This window comes from Alligator mississippiensis, chromosome 1, assembly GCF_030867095.1.
Source record: "Alligator mississippiensis isolate rAllMis1 chromosome 1, rAllMis1, whole genome shotgun sequence".
NCBI classification, from domain to species: Eukaryota; Metazoa; Chordata; order Crocodylia; family Alligatoridae; genus Alligator; species Alligator mississippiensis.
The window spans coordinates 289,580,404-289,601,880 of record NC_081824.1 but is presented as its reverse complement, the minus strand read 5'-3'; the positions used below and the strand labels follow the sequence as shown (position 1 = coordinate 289,601,880).

Genomic DNA, 21,477 nt, shown 5'->3' with positions numbered 1-21,477 from the left:
GGGCTTTTGGGAGATGGTGTCTGGCCACCGGCCAGATCTGCCATTTTTGTCCACCCGTGCTTTTGGCAGACTGGACAAGCTTGCCCTGAGACCTGCTTGTTCATTGGTTAATTTGAAGCCAGCATCATCTGTTTATCCGAAGTTTGCTGCTGAATTCTTGTAAACGAAGCAAACTCCAGAAGCTTAACGCACAAGCTCATAGATGCTTTTAGGCGGATCATTAACTAAATTATTTTTTGGCCTTCACTTTGCCAAGCATTTTATATTATTATCAGTGCAGAAGTGGCATAATTTCAATGATGCATAAAGTGATTCATATAGTAGTTTGTCAAAACATTTTGGAATGCTTCAAGATATAGTGCACTGTATAAAGATGTCCATTGTTTGTAATGTTTTGTTTGACTGAAAAAAATCTTCTTTTCCAGTATTTAGTCTATCTAAAAGCTTCTGTTATGTAAGTTCACTGTTTAAAAAAAATTTTTAAGTTGAACTTTTGTGCTAACTCGCATTTTATTTTGACTTTTTGTGTGCGTCTTCCTTCAGGTTCGCTCAGCATTCTTTGAGATGGTTTCTGCTCTTTGTCAGTACCTGCCTGAGTCGATTAAATTTGAAGGACCACGTGTTTGTCCTGCAGTACTTCTGAGTATTGATGACAGTGATGCAGTGGTGTGTCCAGCTCTTTGGGAAGCCATACTTTATATTGTTGCTACCATTGAGGTAGGCAGAAAATTTGAGAGACCAGTAGTTTATTTGATTATCGCTAAGGGTTAAATTTTCATGAAGTAATTTCACATTGAAACAAAGCAGCATTACCTGCATATTGGAAAAGTACATTAACTGCTTCAGTGCATGGTATCATTCTGTCCTGCCATCTCCTTTGTAATTTAATTTGTATTTTGGTTAACTGTATGTAGTAAAACCCAGTTTAGTCTTATGGGCTTGTTCGCAAGCTGCCATAAGAAGAATGAGCTGATCAGCTATTTGCTGCAGCTTTTACTTCAAAGGGCACCAGTTCTCCAATCAACTACAGCCCATCAGAGAAGTGGTACTCTTTGAGATAAATTGCTAGCAAACAACTGGAGCATTTCAACAGTTCTGCATACTCATTTGCTGCACGTCTGTAATCCCCAGTTACTTGGCAAACTCTCAACTTCATAGGGGTTTTAAGGAATCTAACCCAACAGAGTTACCTAGGTTCTACTGTACTAATTGTACCTTTATCCTTTATAACTACTTGTTTTTCCTTAACTGTGTGGAAAATGGTGAAGATGAAACAATTGTCAAAGGATTGTTAAAAGCCTTGAAAATGATAGGAGGTAGTCAGTCATTTTCAGAGCTGCTCTCACTCCTCATATTCAAGGCCTCTAATAGCAGCCCCATAGTGACTTTTAGAAACCTTGAAAAAGAGGGAGCTTAGCAGTCCTGAACCTGACAATACCTTAGTATGAGCTGTAAGCAGTGCTGGCTAAGTATGCTATCAGATCCATATTTTCAAGGTTACTAGTTGCAGCCTGCAATCTAACTACTAGCAGCCTTGAAAAGGAGGGGAGCTAATCAGCTTTGAGGCTGCGAATACCACAGCGGGGATGAACTGTGTTTAATGAGCAATGTCTGTTTCCATTAAGTTTGGACAGGTGCACTCTCTCAGTAAGTGCAGAGTGTTTTTCAGTCCTGAGGTTGTGCACATATATGGACTACATTGGTACAGCTAGTTGGAGTTTATAGACAACAGTTGTGGTTTGTTTTATCATTCGTTAGTTAAAGCCTGATTTTTGTTACCACTTTACCTTAGGTGAAAACTTGGTCTCATGTAAGTCAGTCGAGTTTTGCCAGGATTTCACCTCAAATGCTTCTGTTAAGTGGCATACTTCTTTGTAACCATTATATTACTATTAAGCATGCCCATAGCCATATATGAAAATCAGTAAACTTTCTTTTTTCCTTCACAGTTTATCAGTGCAAGTAAATGGTACTGTTATGTCTGGCTTTTTTATTTTTTGGTCATTTGGTCTGCTTTACAAATTAGCCCTAGACACGAGATCAAAATATTTTTTTCCATGAGTTCTCAAATTCCTAATGCTAGTTAGGTTGGTGATGGGTTAAATCTGGAACTAAAATAAAAGTAACAATATCAAAGAAGAAATGTAACTAAGTGGTATTAGTAGTCCTGGGATTACTTGAAACAAGTCCATTTTGACTGCTTGCATAGCTAGAAGATCCTCACTTCACTTAAGGTCAAAAAATGTTATTCTCAAATTTGGTAGTAACTGAATCTGAAATGCTCAGGGAGAAAATGAGGCTTTAAAGCTACTGACCAGTCTGTTCAGAATGGATGTTAACTTCCGCTGCAGTGAAAGGAGGTAGCCTAGGTGACCCAGGAGGAGCTCTCCAACCAAATAACTTTGGAAATTAATTTATATCTATAATGTCTTCCTGTAGGACTGTTGGAGGCATGTAAATGCCAAAAAGGGAGTTCTGCCAAAGCTGTGGATCATTCTTCGAGAAGGTGGACGAGGTTTAGCTACTGTTATATATCCCAATCTCTTGCCATTCATTAGCAAGGTACCCCCTGGCATTATGGAACCAAAGCTGGACTTCTATAGAGCTTTTTTTAGCTCTATAATTCAAGGGTACGAATCACATATTTTTGATTTTTAATTTAAGGCAGCATTTTTATTTATGCTTGGAAATAAAAGAATGCAAATTACTTAAAGCATTTAAAATATCTAGATATAATCCTTTTGTTCTTGAGGGTATTTAAATACATGCAGCAGTAATTTATTTAATGAAAGGATGTTATTACCAGTCAGTATGAAAACAGTATGGCAACATAAGTATTTGAAGATTTTAGCTGCATCTCAGCTAAAACACCTTTCTTGCCTTAATCTAATTTTTAAATGTATACCTGCTCCTTCAGATTCCTTTTTGACTGGTCTTCATATCCTCCCAGTCCAAAGAATTTCAGTCTAATTTCCTTTACCACTAGATGATAGGACAATGGTTACATTTTTTTCTCCTTCTGTAAAAGTATTAAATCTCTTTTGCCCATGTGCAAGTGTAAACCTAATCGGCATTTTAGCTGTGAAGTTAGCCATATATCAAAACTCTAGTGGTTGTTTTTAAACAAATTTGAACTTGTATGCCTTGGTGCTCTCAGAATAAATTTACTTTAAAGTATCTCAGAAAATACACATACAATGATGGTTTTAACTTAATATTAATTCATTGATTTTTATTTTAAATTTACAAATAGATGTTTGTGGAGTAGAAATCTCTTTAAATGGCATTTAAAAATGGCTTAGTGAACTCAGTGTTTAGTATGGCTTTTTTAGTGTGTCTGCTGTTTTGTTTAAATGTTCTTTTTCATTTACAGAACTTGCAGAACTAGTTGTTCAATGTTGCTTTTTCCTAGAGCATGTGGGATTCTCTTACCCTGTGCAATTCTTGCAATCTCTTACACTAGTAAGAACTTTCCCCTTTGAAACAAACTCTATATTCAGCAATTGCTTTCTATATGTATCTGCCCACTCTTTCTTTCTTCCTTCCTTAGTTCTTTGATCACTTGGCCCTTTTCTTTCATGCAAGACTGAACATACAAGGCTGAAGTTTAAAAATTGACTTCAGCTAAGTGTGTTTAGGACATCAGATTGAAATACAGTAAAAGCTTTGTTATCCAGCACCCATGGGGAATGGAGGGTGCCAGATAGCAAAATATACTGGATAACTGAATGGCCTGAACAGGCATCTTTGCCTGTTCGGGCCGCTGCCTGTTCCGCCGTGTCTGGGGTGTTGCCGCCCCTCCCACTGCATCGCCGTCCCTTCTCTGGGCCCCGAGAGACAGGGAGTGGGACCCATGCAGCCTGCTATGCCCTTGGGGCTTGGCAGCGCAGGGTGCATTCCCCCAGGCCATGGGTGCTTCATGAAACCGGAAGTGCCACAGTGGGCACTTCTGGCTTCGCTTTATCCTTACAAGCCAGCATGCTGGTTAACAGAGCATGCCGGCTTGTAAGGTGCTGGTTAACGCAGCTTTTGCTGTATATAGTCAAGGCTGCATTTGGCTGGTAAGCCGTAAGTGGTTTTTTCCTCCTTGATTGCATAGTTATGAGTGAGTCAACTAGATTAAAAAGTTGCATTTAAATGTCCAGAGTTCTAGTTTTGATGTCGGACACGTTTTTCTGAATTTCAGTTTTGAAGTAACTTTATCACCTCCCTCCTCCCCCACCCCATGAACAGCATGTGCAGTGTTGTATTAAATATGAAATAAAATTGTTGACGGGTGACTTTTTTTCAGTTCTCTTAATGTTATATTTATTTAGGTTGTCAAGTGAGCGAGCCATATCCAGCCAATCGGAATGTTCTGCAATCATCACTGCTTTTATGGAGTGTCTACGATATGCCATGCTACAGAGCATAGGCGAAGAAGATGAGCAAAAACAGATTCAAGAAATGCTTATATATGATCAGGTGTTTATTATGCAAATACTTGAAATATTTTTTGTTTTGGCCAAATTTAACTTTAAGAAAATGTTCAGTGGGAATTTATTCAATATCCTGTGGAGTTTAAGAAAAACAATGTGAATTTTGCTTCTAGATTCTTCCTTCCTATAAAACCAAACCCTCTAATGAAGCGTGTATTTACTATTTGAAAAGAGCATTGCTATTAATAAAATATAAATATAATAAGTATAATATAATGGCTGTAAACAGCACTTACTTTTGTTTAATAGAAGAAGTTGGGTGGTTATGATGTTGTTCTAACCTTGTTCTCAGAATTGCTATTAGGTTGATGTTGTTTCTATAGCTGTTGAATACTATGAAAATGTTTTGGGATTACTGAGCTCAGAATGATTATCCAGTTGGGTAAGTATTCAGTAACTAAAATCTTTCTTGTGTTTCTTTTTGTAGCTAATTCCTCTCATTGATGCTGTGCTTAAAGAAACCAGATTACAAAATGGTTCATTGTTTTACCAAATGGCAGACACGTTGAGCTCTTGGGAGATGAAGGCGGAAACTTTAAATGATGATGGCTCAGCTGAAGCTTTCCAGAGAGTATTGTTGAATTTTTGGGACAGTCTTTTAAAATTGTGTGTTCTCCATGTTGATATGGTGGCTGCTGATGAGAAATCTTTGGTTGCTATATCCTGCTTGTTACAAACTCTTCATAATCCAGAGAGCTCCATAAAACCAAGCAAACAGAAAACTATAAAAATTAGATTTACAGATGAAGATGAATCTGAAAAGAACTCTGAGTGCAGGAAGCCTACTGAAGTGACAAGTAACAGTGAATCTGAATTTCTGGCTGACCCGCCACACATTTCACTTCTAAGAAAACAGTCGTTAGAAGATTTGGTTTGTAGACTTGCTGAACTGAGTATTGTATACATCAATGAACAAACGTCTGATCAGCACTTAAAATTTCTCTCTGCTCTGCTTGGCTCCTTCTCTTCAAACAGAGTATTTCAGGTACTGTTAGAACAAGAAAACGAAAATACCACTCAGGCGGTATCCCACGAAAACGTAAAACCACAGCACGAAAACCCATCCGTACAGTTTTTGCATCAGAAAGTAATAACTTGGTTAAAGGAAGACTGGAGGAAGGAAACAGATTTTCTGGTTGATATTTTGTGTAGCATTCTGAATTGTTGTAACAGTAGTACAGAGAGAAAAAGTATTCTTGATGATTTGACTAAGGTATGTATTTTGTTTCATTTTCAAAGAATTTGTCCTAATGATTAACTGTGATAGAGCTAATTGCTATTTTTTAATTATAGCTGTTTCTTGGTTTGAACTATGTCAGATTAATACATGTTTTGGATAAGTCTGACAAAGGGAAGTGCCCTTAGGAGAACTGCCATTAGAATATTAGAAAACGGGTTATGACAGATGTGCATCTCAGACTTGATTTTATCTAGGAACAAAGAACTTAAGAGCAGTACATCATTTGAGTATATTATTTATCACATTCTTTATACAGCGTGGCACAACATTATTGAGCTTTAGGCTTTTCATCACAGCCACTTCCCATTTTGACAGAGGCACACAGGGATCAGGAGAAAAAGTGTAATGCCATACAGTTAGGCACCATAGCACTTAACATTCACAGAGTACAGGCTTCAGTATGATCATAACTATGGGAATAATCTTGGATCATTACTCAAACTTGACAGTATGCACCATCTTCAGAAATTAAAATTGGATAATAAGTAGTAAAAGTATTGTATAAGCATTCCAATCCCAGTGAAGTCTTATTAACTGTATTTCTTCATTTTTTTCCATTAGATGGATCTGAAATGGAACATCTTTCTTCAAATAATTCAAAAGGTATTTCTTTCAGGAATTGTTTTTGAATGCAGAATTTGGGATACTTTCCTTCTTTCAATTTTGAGAAGTTATAGTAAATGGCAGATTGGTCTAATTTTAAAATCTAGTAGTGTTTCTACCTAAAGTTAAAAGTACCATTTATTTCATTTTAAGGGAGCATCTCTCAGGAGTTCTGGCTTGATGGCACTGGTACTTCTCTTGATCCACAGAGTATGCAGTCATTGTCCCCATCTAAGCTTTCTTCTTTCAGCCTGTCTTATTTCTGATCTAGCAGGACTTTTTGCCCATTCATATATTTGGATTTCAGGTGGTCAGGAGGAGGGGTATTAATACAATTGGTGATGGTTATTGTTATGTAAGTTCAACTCCTTTTGCTGTTTGTTCTCTACAAAACACCATCAACTTGTGCACGTGAGCTTTAGAAACTGAAATACTTAAATTGAGGCACTATTCAGAACCCCATGATGTGAAAACTATGAATCAAGTTATCCAATTTTTTAGGCATTTTCTATAGCTTTCTTTGTCACATTTCAGACATTAATACAATGCCTGGGAAGTAAGGCAGTATTATTATTCCTGTCTTTATACATGGGCAGGAGTGGAGGCACAGAATGTAAGTGACTTGCCTGAGGTGATAAGTATAGATTCTAGCACAGCTGGGATCATTTAGTTCACTGTTCAGTGCTTTAACCACAGTATTCACCTTAATGAATACCTCACATTTTAAAAATCTTTCCTGTTGTTTATCATTTTATTACTAAATTGGTCTATCACCTAGCATAATCGTTTTTTCTTTGTGTGTAATTTGCAGAGATATGAGGCAAAAATTTTTCCAGTGCTTTATTTTTCTGTGGAAAATTTTCCATTACTAAAAATTCATTGCATCATAAAATTCATTAGTAATAATGAATGGATGCCAATACAATATTAGGCAAGCTTGCCAGTTTCAAAGCTGTAATTAATGTTTTTCTGGTGATTCTCCCTAGGAAGTGTGAGAGAGAGTACATGTATGTTTTATTGATTTGTAAACAGAAGGGTAAATACACTCACATAATAATCCAATCCAAAAATCAAGTTATGAATTCACCTAACTGGCTGTGCAGGTCAAATCAAAACCAAAGCATGGCATATCATGCATGGTTCTTTGGGTGTTGTAAAATTAATATCAATAGTTTTCAGTGCCTTAATTTTTTCTTAAATTTTAAACAAACAATGTAAGGGAAGTACATGCTTTTGTGTATTGTCTTTACATTTTTACAATTATTCCAATAAAAAAAAAACTTGCCACATAAAGCTTGAATTTGTTTGAATATAACATTTAAATCACATTAAGCATGCTGTACTTAATTTTTTCCTAATCAAATATTTCAGTTCAAATACTTGTGGCTATTGGGACATAAAATTAACATGGGTACATTTTTAGTTTACTAAATATAAGTCAAACTTGCCAAATCAGATCACGCTCTATTTAGGGCATTGGAAATTTTTCTGGAAAACCCATGTCTCTTGTAATTTGGCATCTTAGAAAAAAAAATCAGCATTTCTTCAGATAACTTGCAGTTTTTAATGTATAGGTATGGAGTATTATCTCTGAAGACTGCATAGTAATCCTGTGCCCTTAGAGTTACCATATTTTCCTCAAGTAAAGCATACACATTTTCCCCCAAAAACCAGCTGGGAGGAATGGGGTGCACATTATATGCGAGAAATACAGGTACCTACGGGTCTGGAAATGTGACAGTGGGGAGCAGTGGCAGAGTTAATTGCCACAGTTCTGGGTGTCATGGCAATTAACACTGTCACCACTCCCCTGCCAGAAAATTTCTGGACCCATGGACTCTTCCCCTTTCCCCCAGTCTTATGACATGACCCTGTGTTCTGGCCCAGTCTGGTGTGCGGGGTCATTCCATGGCTGGACCCAGTGTGCAGGCTCAGACCTGGCTTCCTAGCTGCTACTACTCAGTACTGTACGTGTACTACAAGGTAAAAATTATTTTTCTTCAAGCTGTCTTTTAACAGCAGTGTGTGTTTTATATTCCAGGGCATGCCAAATATTAGAAAATGTGGTATTAACCTCAAAATAGTTACTTAGAGTTCTTTATTTTCCTTGTAATTTAGGCATGCTCAAGCTCAGTTAAACACTTGCTAGTCTGTGACTGGCTGAAAGGGGACATACTTGGAGAAAAACTTGTAATGTTAGCAGATGATCTGTGCTATGTGGGATTAAAAACCACTGCAGCCTTGTCAGAATCATACTCTTCAGAAAAGTGGACCCTCTTGAGCTTGGTGTTGTCGCAACATGTTAGGAATGGTGAGTCTATTTATCCTTTGGGGATTGGGTGAACTTCCTGAGGTTTTTCCAGAAATCCTATTTCTACTTTATACCTCCTCCTCTGTTTGCCAGAGCCAATTAATCACATCCTGTTAACTTCATCTACACTAACTGGGAGTGGTCAGTTAATATGCTTTCCCTTCCATCCCTCTGGTACGAGAACCACCATTTATCTTCTTTCTGTAGGATTTCCAGCAATTGTATTTTTCTTCAGTGTGAAGAAGAAAATTTAGATTTAGTAATGGGTAATGCTGCAGAATAGGTATGTTGTGAAGATCATCAGTATTAGAGCTTATTGTTAGAGGTCCATGATAAATACTTATGAACAGTCAATATGTCCATGTTCTAGAATGGGTGGGTGTTCGTTAGGGGTGCACCAATAAAGATTTTTAGGGACAATACTGATGGCCGGTTATTAACAAGCAATATTGGCCGATATTGATCTGATTGCTGATACGCAGCTTGGAGAGCAGCATCCGGCTGGTAAGTCTGTTGTGAGGGAAGGGGCATGGGGTACAGATCAAGGCCCCTGTGGTGAGGGAGGGAGTGGGGCTAGGGCTAGGGCAGGCACTGCCCGGCCAGGGTGGGGCAGGGAGTAGGATGGAGCCAGTGGCTCTTTCTGGTGGGAGGGCTGTACTTGGGGCTGGCAGCAGTGATGTTTGGAGGGAGGGGACTATAGCGAATTCTGGGGTGGCCACAGCCCATTTCCTCCCTCCTAGTGATGTAACCCCCTCCCTCCCAGTGTCACCACTGCCAGCCCTGAGTGCAGCCCTGGCCCAGCCCCACCTCCGCCGAGCCCGGCACTGCCTGCAGCAGCAGTCCGCCCTTGCCCTGCATACAGGTCCAGGTGGCACATGCCCCCCATGGCTCCCCTGGGGTGTGCATAGCAGTGGGATCTATCTCCCACTTTCTGCATCCCTAGGATGCTGCAGCTGCATGCATGCATGTGGCATTTATCAGCGACGTTATCAGCCACATCAGCCAAAAAAACTGATTGCCAATTATGTCAGTTTTCCTTTCATCGATGCTGATACGATATGGACCAGTGTATCGGTGCATCTCTAGTGTTCGTGAAACTCTCATATTTGCTATGGGGTCCCAGAGTCTTCTCTGGGAAATCTGCTCAGCTGTCTGCAGAAATTTAGCCAGCTTGAAAGCCCAAATGCTGCACTGCAGGGCTGATTGTTTGCCTTATTGGGAATGAGGGTCAGTGTAACAGATGGCTGTAGAGGGATGGTTGCTATAAACCATTTGTTTTATGCAAAGGTTGGTGCAAGAAGCTTCACCAAAAATGTGTTGTGTGCATTTCATTAGCCTGTTGCATAATGCCTAAAGTGAAGATACAGACAGACGCTTTACCATGTATAGAAATAAAGCTGTCTTTGCTTTGAATCGATTTGGTATTTGTGAATGAGAATCTTGAAATACTGATTAGAGATATTGATTAGAGTTTGCTGAATTTCACATTATCCTACTTGCCGTGGAAGAACTGTAAAAATGTCTCGTCTTTTTTTTTTTTCCCCTTCGCTCTTCCACCCCCTACCCTTCCATCCTCCCAGAGTTCTTGATTGGTGAAATTTATGTTGAAAGGATTATTGATAAGCTTCAAGCAGCTTTGTCTAAAGCTAGGGATCTTTCTGAAGCTGGAAATACTGAACCTTCGGTATCTTTCATCTGTGATGTAGCCTCCAGCTTTTTCAGTTCTGTTAAAGGGTGCTTGCTGATGCCATCCTCAGAAGATTTGTTATTCACTATTTTTCAGTTGTGTGCACAGAGCCAGGATACTACACACTTGCCAGGTAAGCAAAACTGAAATTTAATTTGCAAACCAAAATCTGACTTTGAAACACACATTTCTATAATTGCATCTGTTGGTTAGCACTGAGGGTTGAATCTCAAGGCAATAGGAAAAAGAAAACTTTTTGAAAAAAAATATAGCACATTACTTTCATAATAGCCCTGTAAAACTAGATCAGTAGTTCACACCTGGTGGGACATGACCCCCAGGTGGTCATGTAAGATGGTTAGTTGGCAGGTGAGGGGAGCGTCTAAAGGAGCTTGAAAATTGCATTGCAGTCTAGAGAAGATCTTTGTAAAGCACATAGGGTCTGCTCTGCTTACCTGCTCCTTTTTCCAGCCTCCCTATACCTCCAGTTTCTCACCTGCCATGATTTTGTTGTATGTTGTTGGGGAGTGGGGAGTACTTTGACCAGTAGCAGTCTCGCAAGTAGCTTGGCCTTACCTGATCAGGCCAGTCACCCTACCTGAGCTTCTTGTCCAGCCGTGCTCACAGAGTGCTCTCCCTTCCAAGCATTGCTCCTGCTGGTTTCTTAGGGCTTGTTAGGGCTTCAGCTATCATAGCCTATGCCCTCTTTTCCTTTCTGGCTGCGCCTTGCCTTGGTCCGTGGATTTGAGATCTCAGCTTCTGTGGGTATCGGCCTGGCCTTGACAGCAGTCCCCTCCCTCCTGGGGTTCTGTCTCCGTATCATAGTTTCTGCTTCACAGGTTGGAGCTGTCTTCTGGTCCCTAAAAGCAGGGTGCACCCCAGCACCCTTGCTCATGGCCTTCTCTACCCCTGTAGCCACAACCTGGTCCTTCAGTTACAAGTCCAAATTGAACAAAAAACCCAGCTAGTTCAAAAAGAAATCCAGTAGTTTCCCTCCTTGGATAAATGCTGCCTGTAGGCCTTACCTGCTTAGGAGCCTTCCTCCCTGGCTTCTCTGAGCAGGCTAGGTGCCTGTCTGCCTCCAGGAGCACCCATGCTGCAAAGTTTGGAGATTTGTAAGTTTCCTGGTATGGCCCCAGGCTGGGTTTAAATCCCCTAACCCAGTGTTCTCCTGGTCATCTGACTGGTGTCACTTCATTCAGTGAGCACATACAGCCTGTTGCTTATTAGCTGCTTGGTCTTATCTGTCCCAGGTTTGGCACACCTGCACTGATTTTTGTAACTGCCTACTCTATCAAGCGGTACTAGTAACAGGGACAGGGGGTATGCTTGCCATATACCTCACAATTCAAGACCTATTATTTTCTGGAAACCTCAGTACCTCAAAGCACATAAAAAGCAATATTGTCCCTGGTCGAACTTATTGGAAACATGTTCTGCCCATGTCTAAAAAAATTAGCAATATTTTTCTCCACGAAGTCTAGCATACATTACTCTTGCATGACAGCTTTTAAGCTGGAGGGAGGTGGACTTCATCAGAGATGTGCCTTTTGCTATCCCTGTGAAAACCTGTTAAAATTTGGCCAAGCTATAAAACTTTTGCGTAGGGGAAGGGATGGGACAATCCACTGTTGACTTGCCAGAACTTTGCAGCTAAGTCCCTGAAGAGTCTAGACACACTAGGCATACTGCAATCCAGGATCAAGCAGGATTTACCTTGCACTTGAAGATCTAGGTTGCTACAAACTGGCTTTGTTCAAGACAGTGGAACTGAAAACAGAAAATGTGGGCGTTAATTGGAGATGGAAACTAGAGGACTGGGACTGGAGTTGGGAGCCAGTGGGTAAGGGAGAGACTGGTCAGTTGAGTAGCCAGTAGCCAAGACTGGGACTGGGAACCAGCAGGCAGGGAGAATATTGGTTGGGAAAAGTAACTGGGCTTGGTATGGGAAGCTTGAGAATTGGAAACTGTTCGTTCATAGGGGAGAAAAACAGAACTGGACTGAGGAGTTGGGGATGGGGAAAATCAGTGTCTTAGGGGGCATAGGGTAGAATGGGTCACGCCTGCAGGGAATGGGTAAAAGGGGTCTGTGAGCTTATAGCATGCATCTCTTCAACAGAACCCATGATCACTGAGTTTTGCCACCGCTCAATTGTCAGCAGATATCCTTTGGAATCACTGGTTAAATGGCTCATCTACTATAGTTCTAGTTTTATGTGAAGACTGAAAACCTAGTATGGCTAAGTTTGTGAAGGCCTGTGGTTACAGCCCTTATTTGACTTGACAGGGCGCAAAGTTAGTTGCTAAAAAGTATTTAAGATCACCTGTGATTTTTGTTCATATGCATTATCTCCAGTCTTTAGTTACATACTGTTTTTTCCATAGGATTCCTGCCTCATTCTTTCCAGAGGATAGACCTGGGAATGAATTAGGTAGTAAAGACACTATGGTCTGTGATAGAATAAGAAAGAATTATGCTGGGGGTTGCAGAAAAAGAAAGGATGTACTCCTGGTTTATTGAACTTTGTATAGGACAGTGTTTCCCAACCAGTGTGCCACAGCACAAAAGTGTGCTGTCAGAAATGAACAGGTGTGCTGTGGAATTTTGCCATAGCAGTGAGCTACAATAGATATGAGGATGGGGGAATGCCTTAACAGGTGTGCCGTGGAAAATTTTTATTAATGTAAGTGTGCCTTGGGGCTGGAAAAGGTTGGGAAACACTGGTTTAGGAGAATTAGATTCTGTCTCCGTCTCAGTCACAGTTCTTAGGGGGCTCTGGACTATCCTACGGGCAGGTCACTTAAAGCAGAGTTTTTCCTAGTGGTCATTAATTTAGGATTCTTCATTTCCTTGGTGACCGATTTTTCAGACCTTCAGGTCTGACTTAAAGCAGTGGCAAGTGCGTTATTTTTGCTCAGTGGGGGATTTTTTTTTTCTAAAGACAGCTGTTTGATCAAGACAATTCCATTTCAAAAGTAACCATTTAAAAGAGAAGTTTGTATACCCAGTGTGCCTAGCGCTATACAGCATGGAATTGAGCAGTTAAATTAAAATGGTCTGGTTTTTTTGGGGGGGGGCTTGTTTTCAGATTTGCTTGTGCGTAAATTAAAGCATACCTGGTTGTCTGGCATGAATTCACTTGTGCATCAGCTGGGCCTTCTGCAGAAACAGAGTACCTTCTTGCATAAATCTGCGTTGTGGGTCAAGAATCAAATTCAGTTTTCCCCTTTGGACATTAAAAGGTAAGTATTTGCAGTTTAGGTCTCTTCATATTTTAGTATTGTCCCAGAGAATCAAAATTGATATTTTCACTGCTTCCATCCTATATTTTGTACTAAAAAATTAAGGTATTTGTTTTCTGTGCATGGGGAGAAGCAAGTGTGATCCAGAAGGCACATTTGAAAAGCCACATATGCTGAAATGAAGTATATTCTTGTTACCTGATAGCTTAGTTAACATTTTATTTTCCCTTTCTCAGCCTTGAGGTGTTGATTTCTGCAATACATGATTTGCTGACTAAGCTACTAGAAACTGGTCAACTTTCTGGTTATCTTGTGGGGGCATATATTGGATATATTACTCCAAACATCTCTGAATGGGAGAAGTTGAGAGAGTCTTTATCCACTGAGGTAAGAAAGTAACAGCATCTTGAAAGTCACTGCACAGTGAAATTGTTGCTATTGAATAGTATATACTCCCTGGACTTCTTTATCTGCAGTCAATTACAGGCAGCCCCTGCTTAGTGCTGTTTTGCTACGATGGTCGTTTTACATTGATACCTGATTCCACTTAGCACTCAATGAGTTTTGTTATAATGCTCATGGTCACCATCTTGATTTGTCAGAAACTTTTGGTTTCACTTAACGCTATTTCACCTTCATGAGATCATCAGGTCCAGCCCCCCTGAGCTTATGTCTAATGTAAAGTTTTTCCTTATGTCTAATCTGAAGCGGTCTTGTAGCAATTTATGACCAATTGATGATTTGAGGTTTTTTTAATCTGACTACAAAAATCTAGCAAAACAGTGTTGCTAAATGCACAGAGCCAGCTAAAAAAATTAAAATACATGTATAGTAATCTCTTTTTTGGTAATAGATGCACAATTTTCAGACAGATGGGGTTTTTTTGAAGTTATGAAAAGCTAGTAAAAAGTTTGTTGGCCATACAATTGAAATCGCTCGCTCGCTCGCTCACTCGCTCACACACACACACACACACACACACTTATAATTTCAATTGTGTGTGTAATATTCTAATATTATAAAAGCCTAAGTCTGTCTGTCTATCCGTAATGCTTTATTCGCACTCTGATTGGCTGATGGAAACAGCCAACAAACTTACCAATGGCCAACAAACGTATTAATGTCACTTTAAGTAACATTTAAATTCAAAATTCCCCACAAAGTTAGAAAAATACTTTAAAATTTACTTTATATCTGTAACAATGGCACTTAAATATGGATATCTCTTTCCCCCTATTCCTTATACAGTGGTTACACAGACCTCTTCTGGAAGGAAGACTGAGTATGAATCATGAACGTTCAGGAGCAAATGTTAAACTATGTGATACAGTTAAGCTTCCAAGCCATCTGTGCACTGGAGCATTATTAAGTAAAATAGTCCTGTTTGTCCTGGAAAATGGGGTGGCTTTTGAAAATCATGATGTTGAAAGAAAGAAAATGGATGGTATAAGTAAGTAAAAATGGTAAAATGACAAGTGATTCATTAATATAGTAGCCATGTAAACCAAATTGTGTTAATAGTTTAAAGTTGCTGTTAAAGTTTTGGCTCATAACTGAAATCATTGTACTCTTAGCCAGTGTTGTTCTGCTCCTGTTTTAAATGTAGAAGTATCTTTAAAAACAGTGTCCATGTATCTAGAACATAATGGTTGTTTTTGTTTGTATTCATGTAACCTCAAAAACCTCTTAGCTTACACTAACACAGTAAAAATTATTCTTTGCCAATAGTCTGAAATACCGCATAAGTGCGAAACATTTAACAGGGAGTGTATCTGTGCTAGCAAATTTGTGCGCTTAGACTGTTAGGGAAGAACTGGGAGAGACCTTGAGCAGTCATTTTTTCTTTTCTTAACTATTCTATCTTTCCTTCCCATTTGGCTTGCTTATTTTTAATTATGGAGCAACTTATTTTCCTATTCTTAGAAAAGACAAGGCAATTGACATATTTTTGCATATTATGAGATAGCAGTGGCTACTTTCAAAGTTCATTCTCTGTTGCTATGAAGAGAAATATAAACCTGAATGTGGATTTTCATAGAGAAAATGAAGGAAAAGAGAGACAATACCTTAAGAGCTTGCTTCCAACTTCAGCCTTGGGCTGATATCCCAGATTGAGTATTCTCTAGGGGACATAAACATATAGTCATAAGAATTCTTGCCATACCTATTTTTAATAGTGCCTAAGCATCTAGATTTGTTAATAATAATAATAATAATAATGTATTTTAGCAACTGAATAAACTCAAAATATATAATAATTATATATTTATATAAAGTTATAATGTAATAGGCATCCAGCCTGTTCCTTTTAGTCCCTGATACTACGTACAAGGGTAAACACTTTTTATTATGATTTGCAAAGATCCATCAAAATATAAGCAGAGATTTCCCATTTATATAGTGCACATGTTGAATAGATACTTTCACTGGTTTGATTAGTTGCAGAACTGCTGTACTCATTGCAGTGGATTGAAGAACTTGAGAATCCTCCTTGCCTGCTCCTTGAATTCCTTAATATGCTTCAAGTAATGAATATTACATATGAGAAGTTAAGTGCACTTAGTAATAAAATCAACCTTCTGCAAATATTATTTAACAGGTGGGTAGAAATTATGAAATACTTGAGATATAATACTTAATTCTGGCTTTGCCTTTGTATTATATAGTGCAGGGCTGTCCAACTTCTGAGTGACCAATGGCTGCATGTGGTCTTCCCCCTAAACTGCACTGTACAGTGGACTCCCTGGCCTTGTGGGCTACCTGGCCTTCTTGGCCTCAGGGGCAGGGACAGGAAACAGAAGCTGGAGGAGGGATGGTGGGAAGTCTGAAGATTCTGGTGGCAGCAACACAGAACCAGTGGGGTGGGGGAGTGGTGCTTGGACTGGAAACCCAGGGCTCATCAGTTAAATTTGAGAGGGCTGCCAAATGGACAGCCTTAATATATTGTATTAACAGCTGTCACTCTATGGTGTGATTTTTCAATCTCTCTTCCTTCATCAGATCTTAACCTAGTGACCTGTATTTGTGTAGGCATAAATTTAACAAGTTCTTATTATCCCTTCTGCAGATCAAAAGAGAGTGGAAGACTTTGGTCCTTAACCATGGCTAAATTAATTAAGACAGACAGTATTGCAGCCTGTCAGATAAGAGATCTATATAAGACGACTGATGGGTAATATAATACTGGAGATTATACTTTCTTTGTGGGGAAAACAGTGATAATGCTGTGTTGCAACTGGTCCTGATAAATGAAATGTGTGTAATAGATGCATTTTAGAATTCATTCATATAGTGTAAAAGAGAAACCATTTTAATATACATAATCACCCTAACAAGCAGAATACAAAACCATTCTGTTGAATCCATGATTCCTGTGAACTAATTTTCATTTTACTGATGATAAACCTAATTTTATTTCCAAATTTCATGAATGGTACCTTACTTCTGTGAACAGGTTTTTCCCATTAACTGAAGGCAACTTGCACACAGTTCAGTCCCTGTCTCCATTTTTACTTGAGGATGAAAAGGAAGAACTTGTCATCCAGTGCACTGCTAAACTTATGGCATGCATGGAAACAGAGCTCTCCAGTACTGACGGTCAGTAACTTAACGCTGTTCTTCAGATAATAAAGACTAAAAATCCACACTAACTTCTTTGTAGTAATGCTTGCTATTTGATAAGGCAGGGGTGGATTATAAACAATATTCATAGAACTTAAGTTAGTATTTTTGTTTTAGTTATATAGACAATCCTTACTAGCTTATAAACACATAGGTTCAACATATGATCAGTAAATAAAATGATACCTGAAAATAAAGTTTTAAGTATACGTCCTATATAGAGAATTGGAAAGCAAAGGACTTAGACCCAGAGATTTAGCATTATTAATAAACATTTTAGACTTTTTAGAAACTGAATATAGAATATCCATAGAACATTTTCTTGGCTCTCCAGCTGAGCACTTTGAAATTGACCTTGTAAACACTTGGGAAGCATGAACTTTAATTCTGGTTAAGTTGTAAACTGGTTAAGCAAAGGCTTGAATCTTTCTATGCCCCAGCTTCCCTCCCTCCCTCCCCTCTAGTCATCAACTCGTGTATACCTGACTAGTTTACCCCTCAGTGAGATTTTTAATTAACGTGTTCTGAGATTTCTTACTTCACTATGGGCGCATCTGCACATTCATTAATGCTCAGTAGTTACTGTAAATTTAGTTTAGTACTTAATTAAGTACTGACTAAATGCACAGTAGTGCCAGCAGAATTTTTTTTTGAAGCTTACTGCACAGTAACCTAATAACACTGTGCAGTAGCGTATTAGCATGGTTTTTGACCAGCCCACTACTTTGCAGTGTTATTAGGCTACTACACAGTAAACGTCTCATGTAGACATGTCCACTGAAGAATACATTTGGACCGCTACAGCCTGGCCTGTGAAATTGAGTAGTGGACAGGGAAAGGGGTGTGTAGATCTTACCTCGGCTGTGGAGATCATTGTATCACTTTGGTCTGTCCTCTGACCAGAGAATTGGTGCTTAGCTTATTCTTGTGGGCTGAATCTCTCTTTCTGCTTCTGCTTTTCTAGACACTCCTGCACAGGGCAGTAGGCACCTCATCTGTTTTCCAGTAAACATGAAGCAAGCTATAGGTTATCCTCTGTATCTTAATTTACTTTCTGAATGAACTGGTAATGTTTTTGTAAACCCAAATGTATGAGGTATATACTCTCAACATGCATATACAGTGATGCATTTAATCATTCTGATTTTCTTAGTATTGTACTTGAAGAAACGTACTTGTTCTCCAGAAAGCATTAGATCCATGGAATTTTTGTCATCTTTTAAAATGGCAGTGGTTTTAAAGAGAGTAGAGCAGAAGTAAGATTTCATTGTTAAAATAAGCAGTGGGCTTTCATGAACAATGTTAATGCTGTCCACTGCATGCATTACTTTTCTAATTTCTGTATGCTTTACTTTTCTAGTTTGTTATTAAATCTATAGGTTAACATACTACTTTGATTTTAAATCTGGTGTGAAACAAACATTTCATTTGGGAGCTTAGTACATCAGGCATCCAGCCTGCTGTGCTTATGCATTTTCTGTTCTTTTTTTTTTTTTTTTTTACCCTTAACTATGTAAACTATGTTTACATGTTAACTATGTAAACTGAACATGGCATGATATATAACTTTCAGCATTTAATGGTATTCCTATGCTATAACATTGGAATAACTACTTAAAGAAATAAAGTTCAGAATAATGTACAAAATAACTTATTTTATGAAATACTGTTAAAGTTGGGTCAGAAGAGGTCGTAGACAGTGGATAGGTATTTCTGTTTTCTCTCTACGGACTGTTTTGTCAATAGATGCAAAGTTCCTTTCATAAACATTAAGCCTGGCTTTTGGGATTTTCCATACTATAGGAGCATTTGGATTTCTTGCCATTTTAAACTCCTGCTTGACTAATGGGAACATTGATTGCCGAGGATTATTGTCTGGGATACTAAAAATAATGATAACTTGGAAAAATGATAATGAGGACATCTTCCTTTTTAGCTGGTAGGTAACTTTTGCTATGTGCTACATTAAAAAAAAAAAGGATAAAGCCAGTAGGGGGCAAAGGTTTTAAAAAAGAAGAGGAGAGGCAGCCATTGGGGTCTGGGCTCTCAAGGCTTCATTGAAGTCATAATATGTGCTTGCTGAGATACTGTCCCTTTAGTATCTCTACAGTTTGATAACCAAGCCTTTGTATGCTAGGTGAGAGACCTTAACTTCTAAGTATCTGAGCCCGATATATAGCACCTGAATCAGAACTATTCAAGGAATTTGAAGTTAAGTACATGTATGCATTTTTGCAGGGTTTTGGTCTCAGGTACTTTAAATTGTTGTTTCTGTCCTGTAAAGTGTTGAGCCATTCAGCAGTTTCTCTTGGCTTCTTTGGGAGATGCAGACTACTTAGCACTTTTGAAGATTAGATCACTTAGGTACCAAAAAAAAGATTTAGCTACCTAAGTTTGCCCCTCATTTTTTAATATCTAACCAATGATTTAAGTGGCAGAGAATAAGTACCTTAATTCCTTGGAATTCATCCATCTTGGGTTTCCTCTCAGGAGCCACGTAATGACACCATGAAAGACTGGTAAAAGCCTTTAATTCCTGACTTGTTTGTCAAGTAGATAAACTAATGGGCACTTGCTGTTGGTACCTGTGTAGTGACTAGTGTATTATGATGTGGAATTTGGGGACCTAACTGCCCTCATTGGGCAACTGAGCTCTGTGTGTGTACCATTTGTGTGCTTTTGTAAAGTGAATCTGAAGCCCTATAAGTTCTTGTTGAAATGTTACTTGTGGAATATAGCAAACTGTAATTGCAAGTAATAAATTCATTGATTTGCATGAGGTCATCATTTGAATTGATAATTTGATGAGCAAAATTTTAAACCAGGGGATTGATTTAGAACAGCAGAACTGCTGGTCTGCCTGCTTACAGGTTGGTTTCTCCTATACCTGTTGTTCCACAGCTAGATGTGTTAGCTTCCTATGTGAATACCTCCTTTTTAATATACAAATAAAGGGGGAAAAAAGCCCCAAGGGTTTTGGAAGCGCAGAACATGCATTTAACCTAAGATGAAAGAGTAAGGCAAGAACAGTGATATTGTATTCCTCTACAGTATGAAGATAATTTTAAATTTTTGTTCTTTTGCTGTAGCAATCTGAAAAAGTCAAGTCCTCTGCTGCTTGGTTTCAATATAGAGGTGATGCGTTACCTTCCTTTAGTGCTAAAACATTCCGCAACTCCGTTGGCAGACAATGAATGGGACTTCATCCTGTGCTCCATGATGGCTTGGTTAGAGGTAAAACAACAAATATCGTCGTTAACCTGCTATATGTAGGGATCTCTGTAAATCATGCCAGAAGTGCCCCCGAAGCAGCACTTTTGATGTTTTTGCCGCATGCTCTCCCTGACCCTGATTGGCAGAGGGGCCCTGCTTTCCAAGCAGTTTGCTGCTGATCTCTGGGGAGCCAAAAACCACAGCATATTTAAAACCTCTGCTAATTGGCCAGGAGAAAGTGGCAAAATGAAAAATATTAAAGAAGCTGCTGCAGGAGGCACCTCTGGCACAGTTTACAGTGATCCCTTGCTATGTGTCCTTCAGCAGTAATGTTTAACCACGGTGCTGCACAATATTAGCACTGCTAAGTGTGCAAACACATAATTCACAAGATAAACCAAGAGATTTCAAATAGAAATCCTTGGTGTCAAAAACATTGTGACCTGTTGACAAATTTAAAATATTTTTGCAGTCATTATTTTTTACGCACTGTAATAAATAAGTTTTTGGAATAGGGTGTTCCTAAATTCAGACAAGTTATGAAGGAGTGCCTTGAGTCCAAAAAGGTTGATAGCCACTGCTCTAAATATATTAATCCAGTGATACTCAATCTTTTTGGCCAGTGGGTGGGCTGGATTGGCAGTGCCCAAGCCCTCCACAGACTAGATATGGCTGATAGTCCTGACCTGCCATGGAGCGGTAGTGGCAGGGCCCCATCTGGCCACGCAGAGGGGGCATCCTAGCTCCAACCTGGAGCAGGGGGGGCCATGGCCCAGCTCCAGCCAAGCTGCACAGGTGGAAATGGGCTTAACCCAGCCCTTTGAAGAAGAGGGGGCTTAAGCAGGTCCCAACCTGGCCCCACAGGGGAAGGGAGTGTGGCCCAGTCCCATCCAGCCCTGGGGAAGGGTTGTGGCCTGGACTCTTGTCATGGGATGTGGGGAGGAAGGGGCATGACCTGTCCCCAACCTATTGTGTGGAGCTTGGGGTTTTGGAATTTGTCAGTGGGGGAGTGTAGCTGTATTAGCTTCGCTCCTCTGCTGCCAAATTTCCCAATATGTAGAAAGCTCTGTGGGCCAAATAG

The 21,477-nt window shown here is 39.3% G+C and overlaps 1 protein-coding gene across 1 annotated transcript in view; it reads left to right on the top strand.

Annotated features, from left to right (window-relative positions):
• The window catches only part of LTN1 (listerin E3 ubiquitin protein ligase 1), a 49,681-nt gene that overhangs the window by 8,156 nt on the left and 20,048 nt on the right, over window positions 1-21,477 (top strand). The window contains exons 7-21 of the mRNA XM_006267160.4: window positions 544-717; window positions 2,440-2,630; window positions 4,317-4,464; window positions 4,906-5,691; window positions 6,280-6,321; window positions 8,440-8,632; window positions 10,213-10,452; window positions 13,409-13,562; window positions 13,799-13,949; window positions 14,811-15,012; window positions 16,002-16,161; window positions 16,630-16,734; window positions 17,017-17,159; window positions 18,987-19,122; window positions 20,273-20,417. Of these exons, the coding sequence (XP_006267222.2) occupies window positions 544-717; window positions 2,440-2,630; window positions 4,317-4,464; window positions 4,906-5,691; window positions 6,280-6,321; window positions 8,440-8,632; window positions 10,213-10,452; window positions 13,409-13,562; window positions 13,799-13,949; window positions 14,811-15,012; window positions 16,002-16,161; window positions 16,630-16,734; window positions 17,017-17,159; window positions 18,987-19,122; window positions 20,273-20,417 (2,970 nt within the window). The remainder of the gene's footprint in view (window positions 1-543; window positions 718-2,439; window positions 2,631-4,316; window positions 4,465-4,905; window positions 5,692-6,279; window positions 6,322-8,439; window positions 8,633-10,212; window positions 10,453-13,408; window positions 13,563-13,798; window positions 13,950-14,810; window positions 15,013-16,001; window positions 16,162-16,629; window positions 16,735-17,016; window positions 17,160-18,986; window positions 19,123-20,272; window positions 20,418-21,477) is intronic.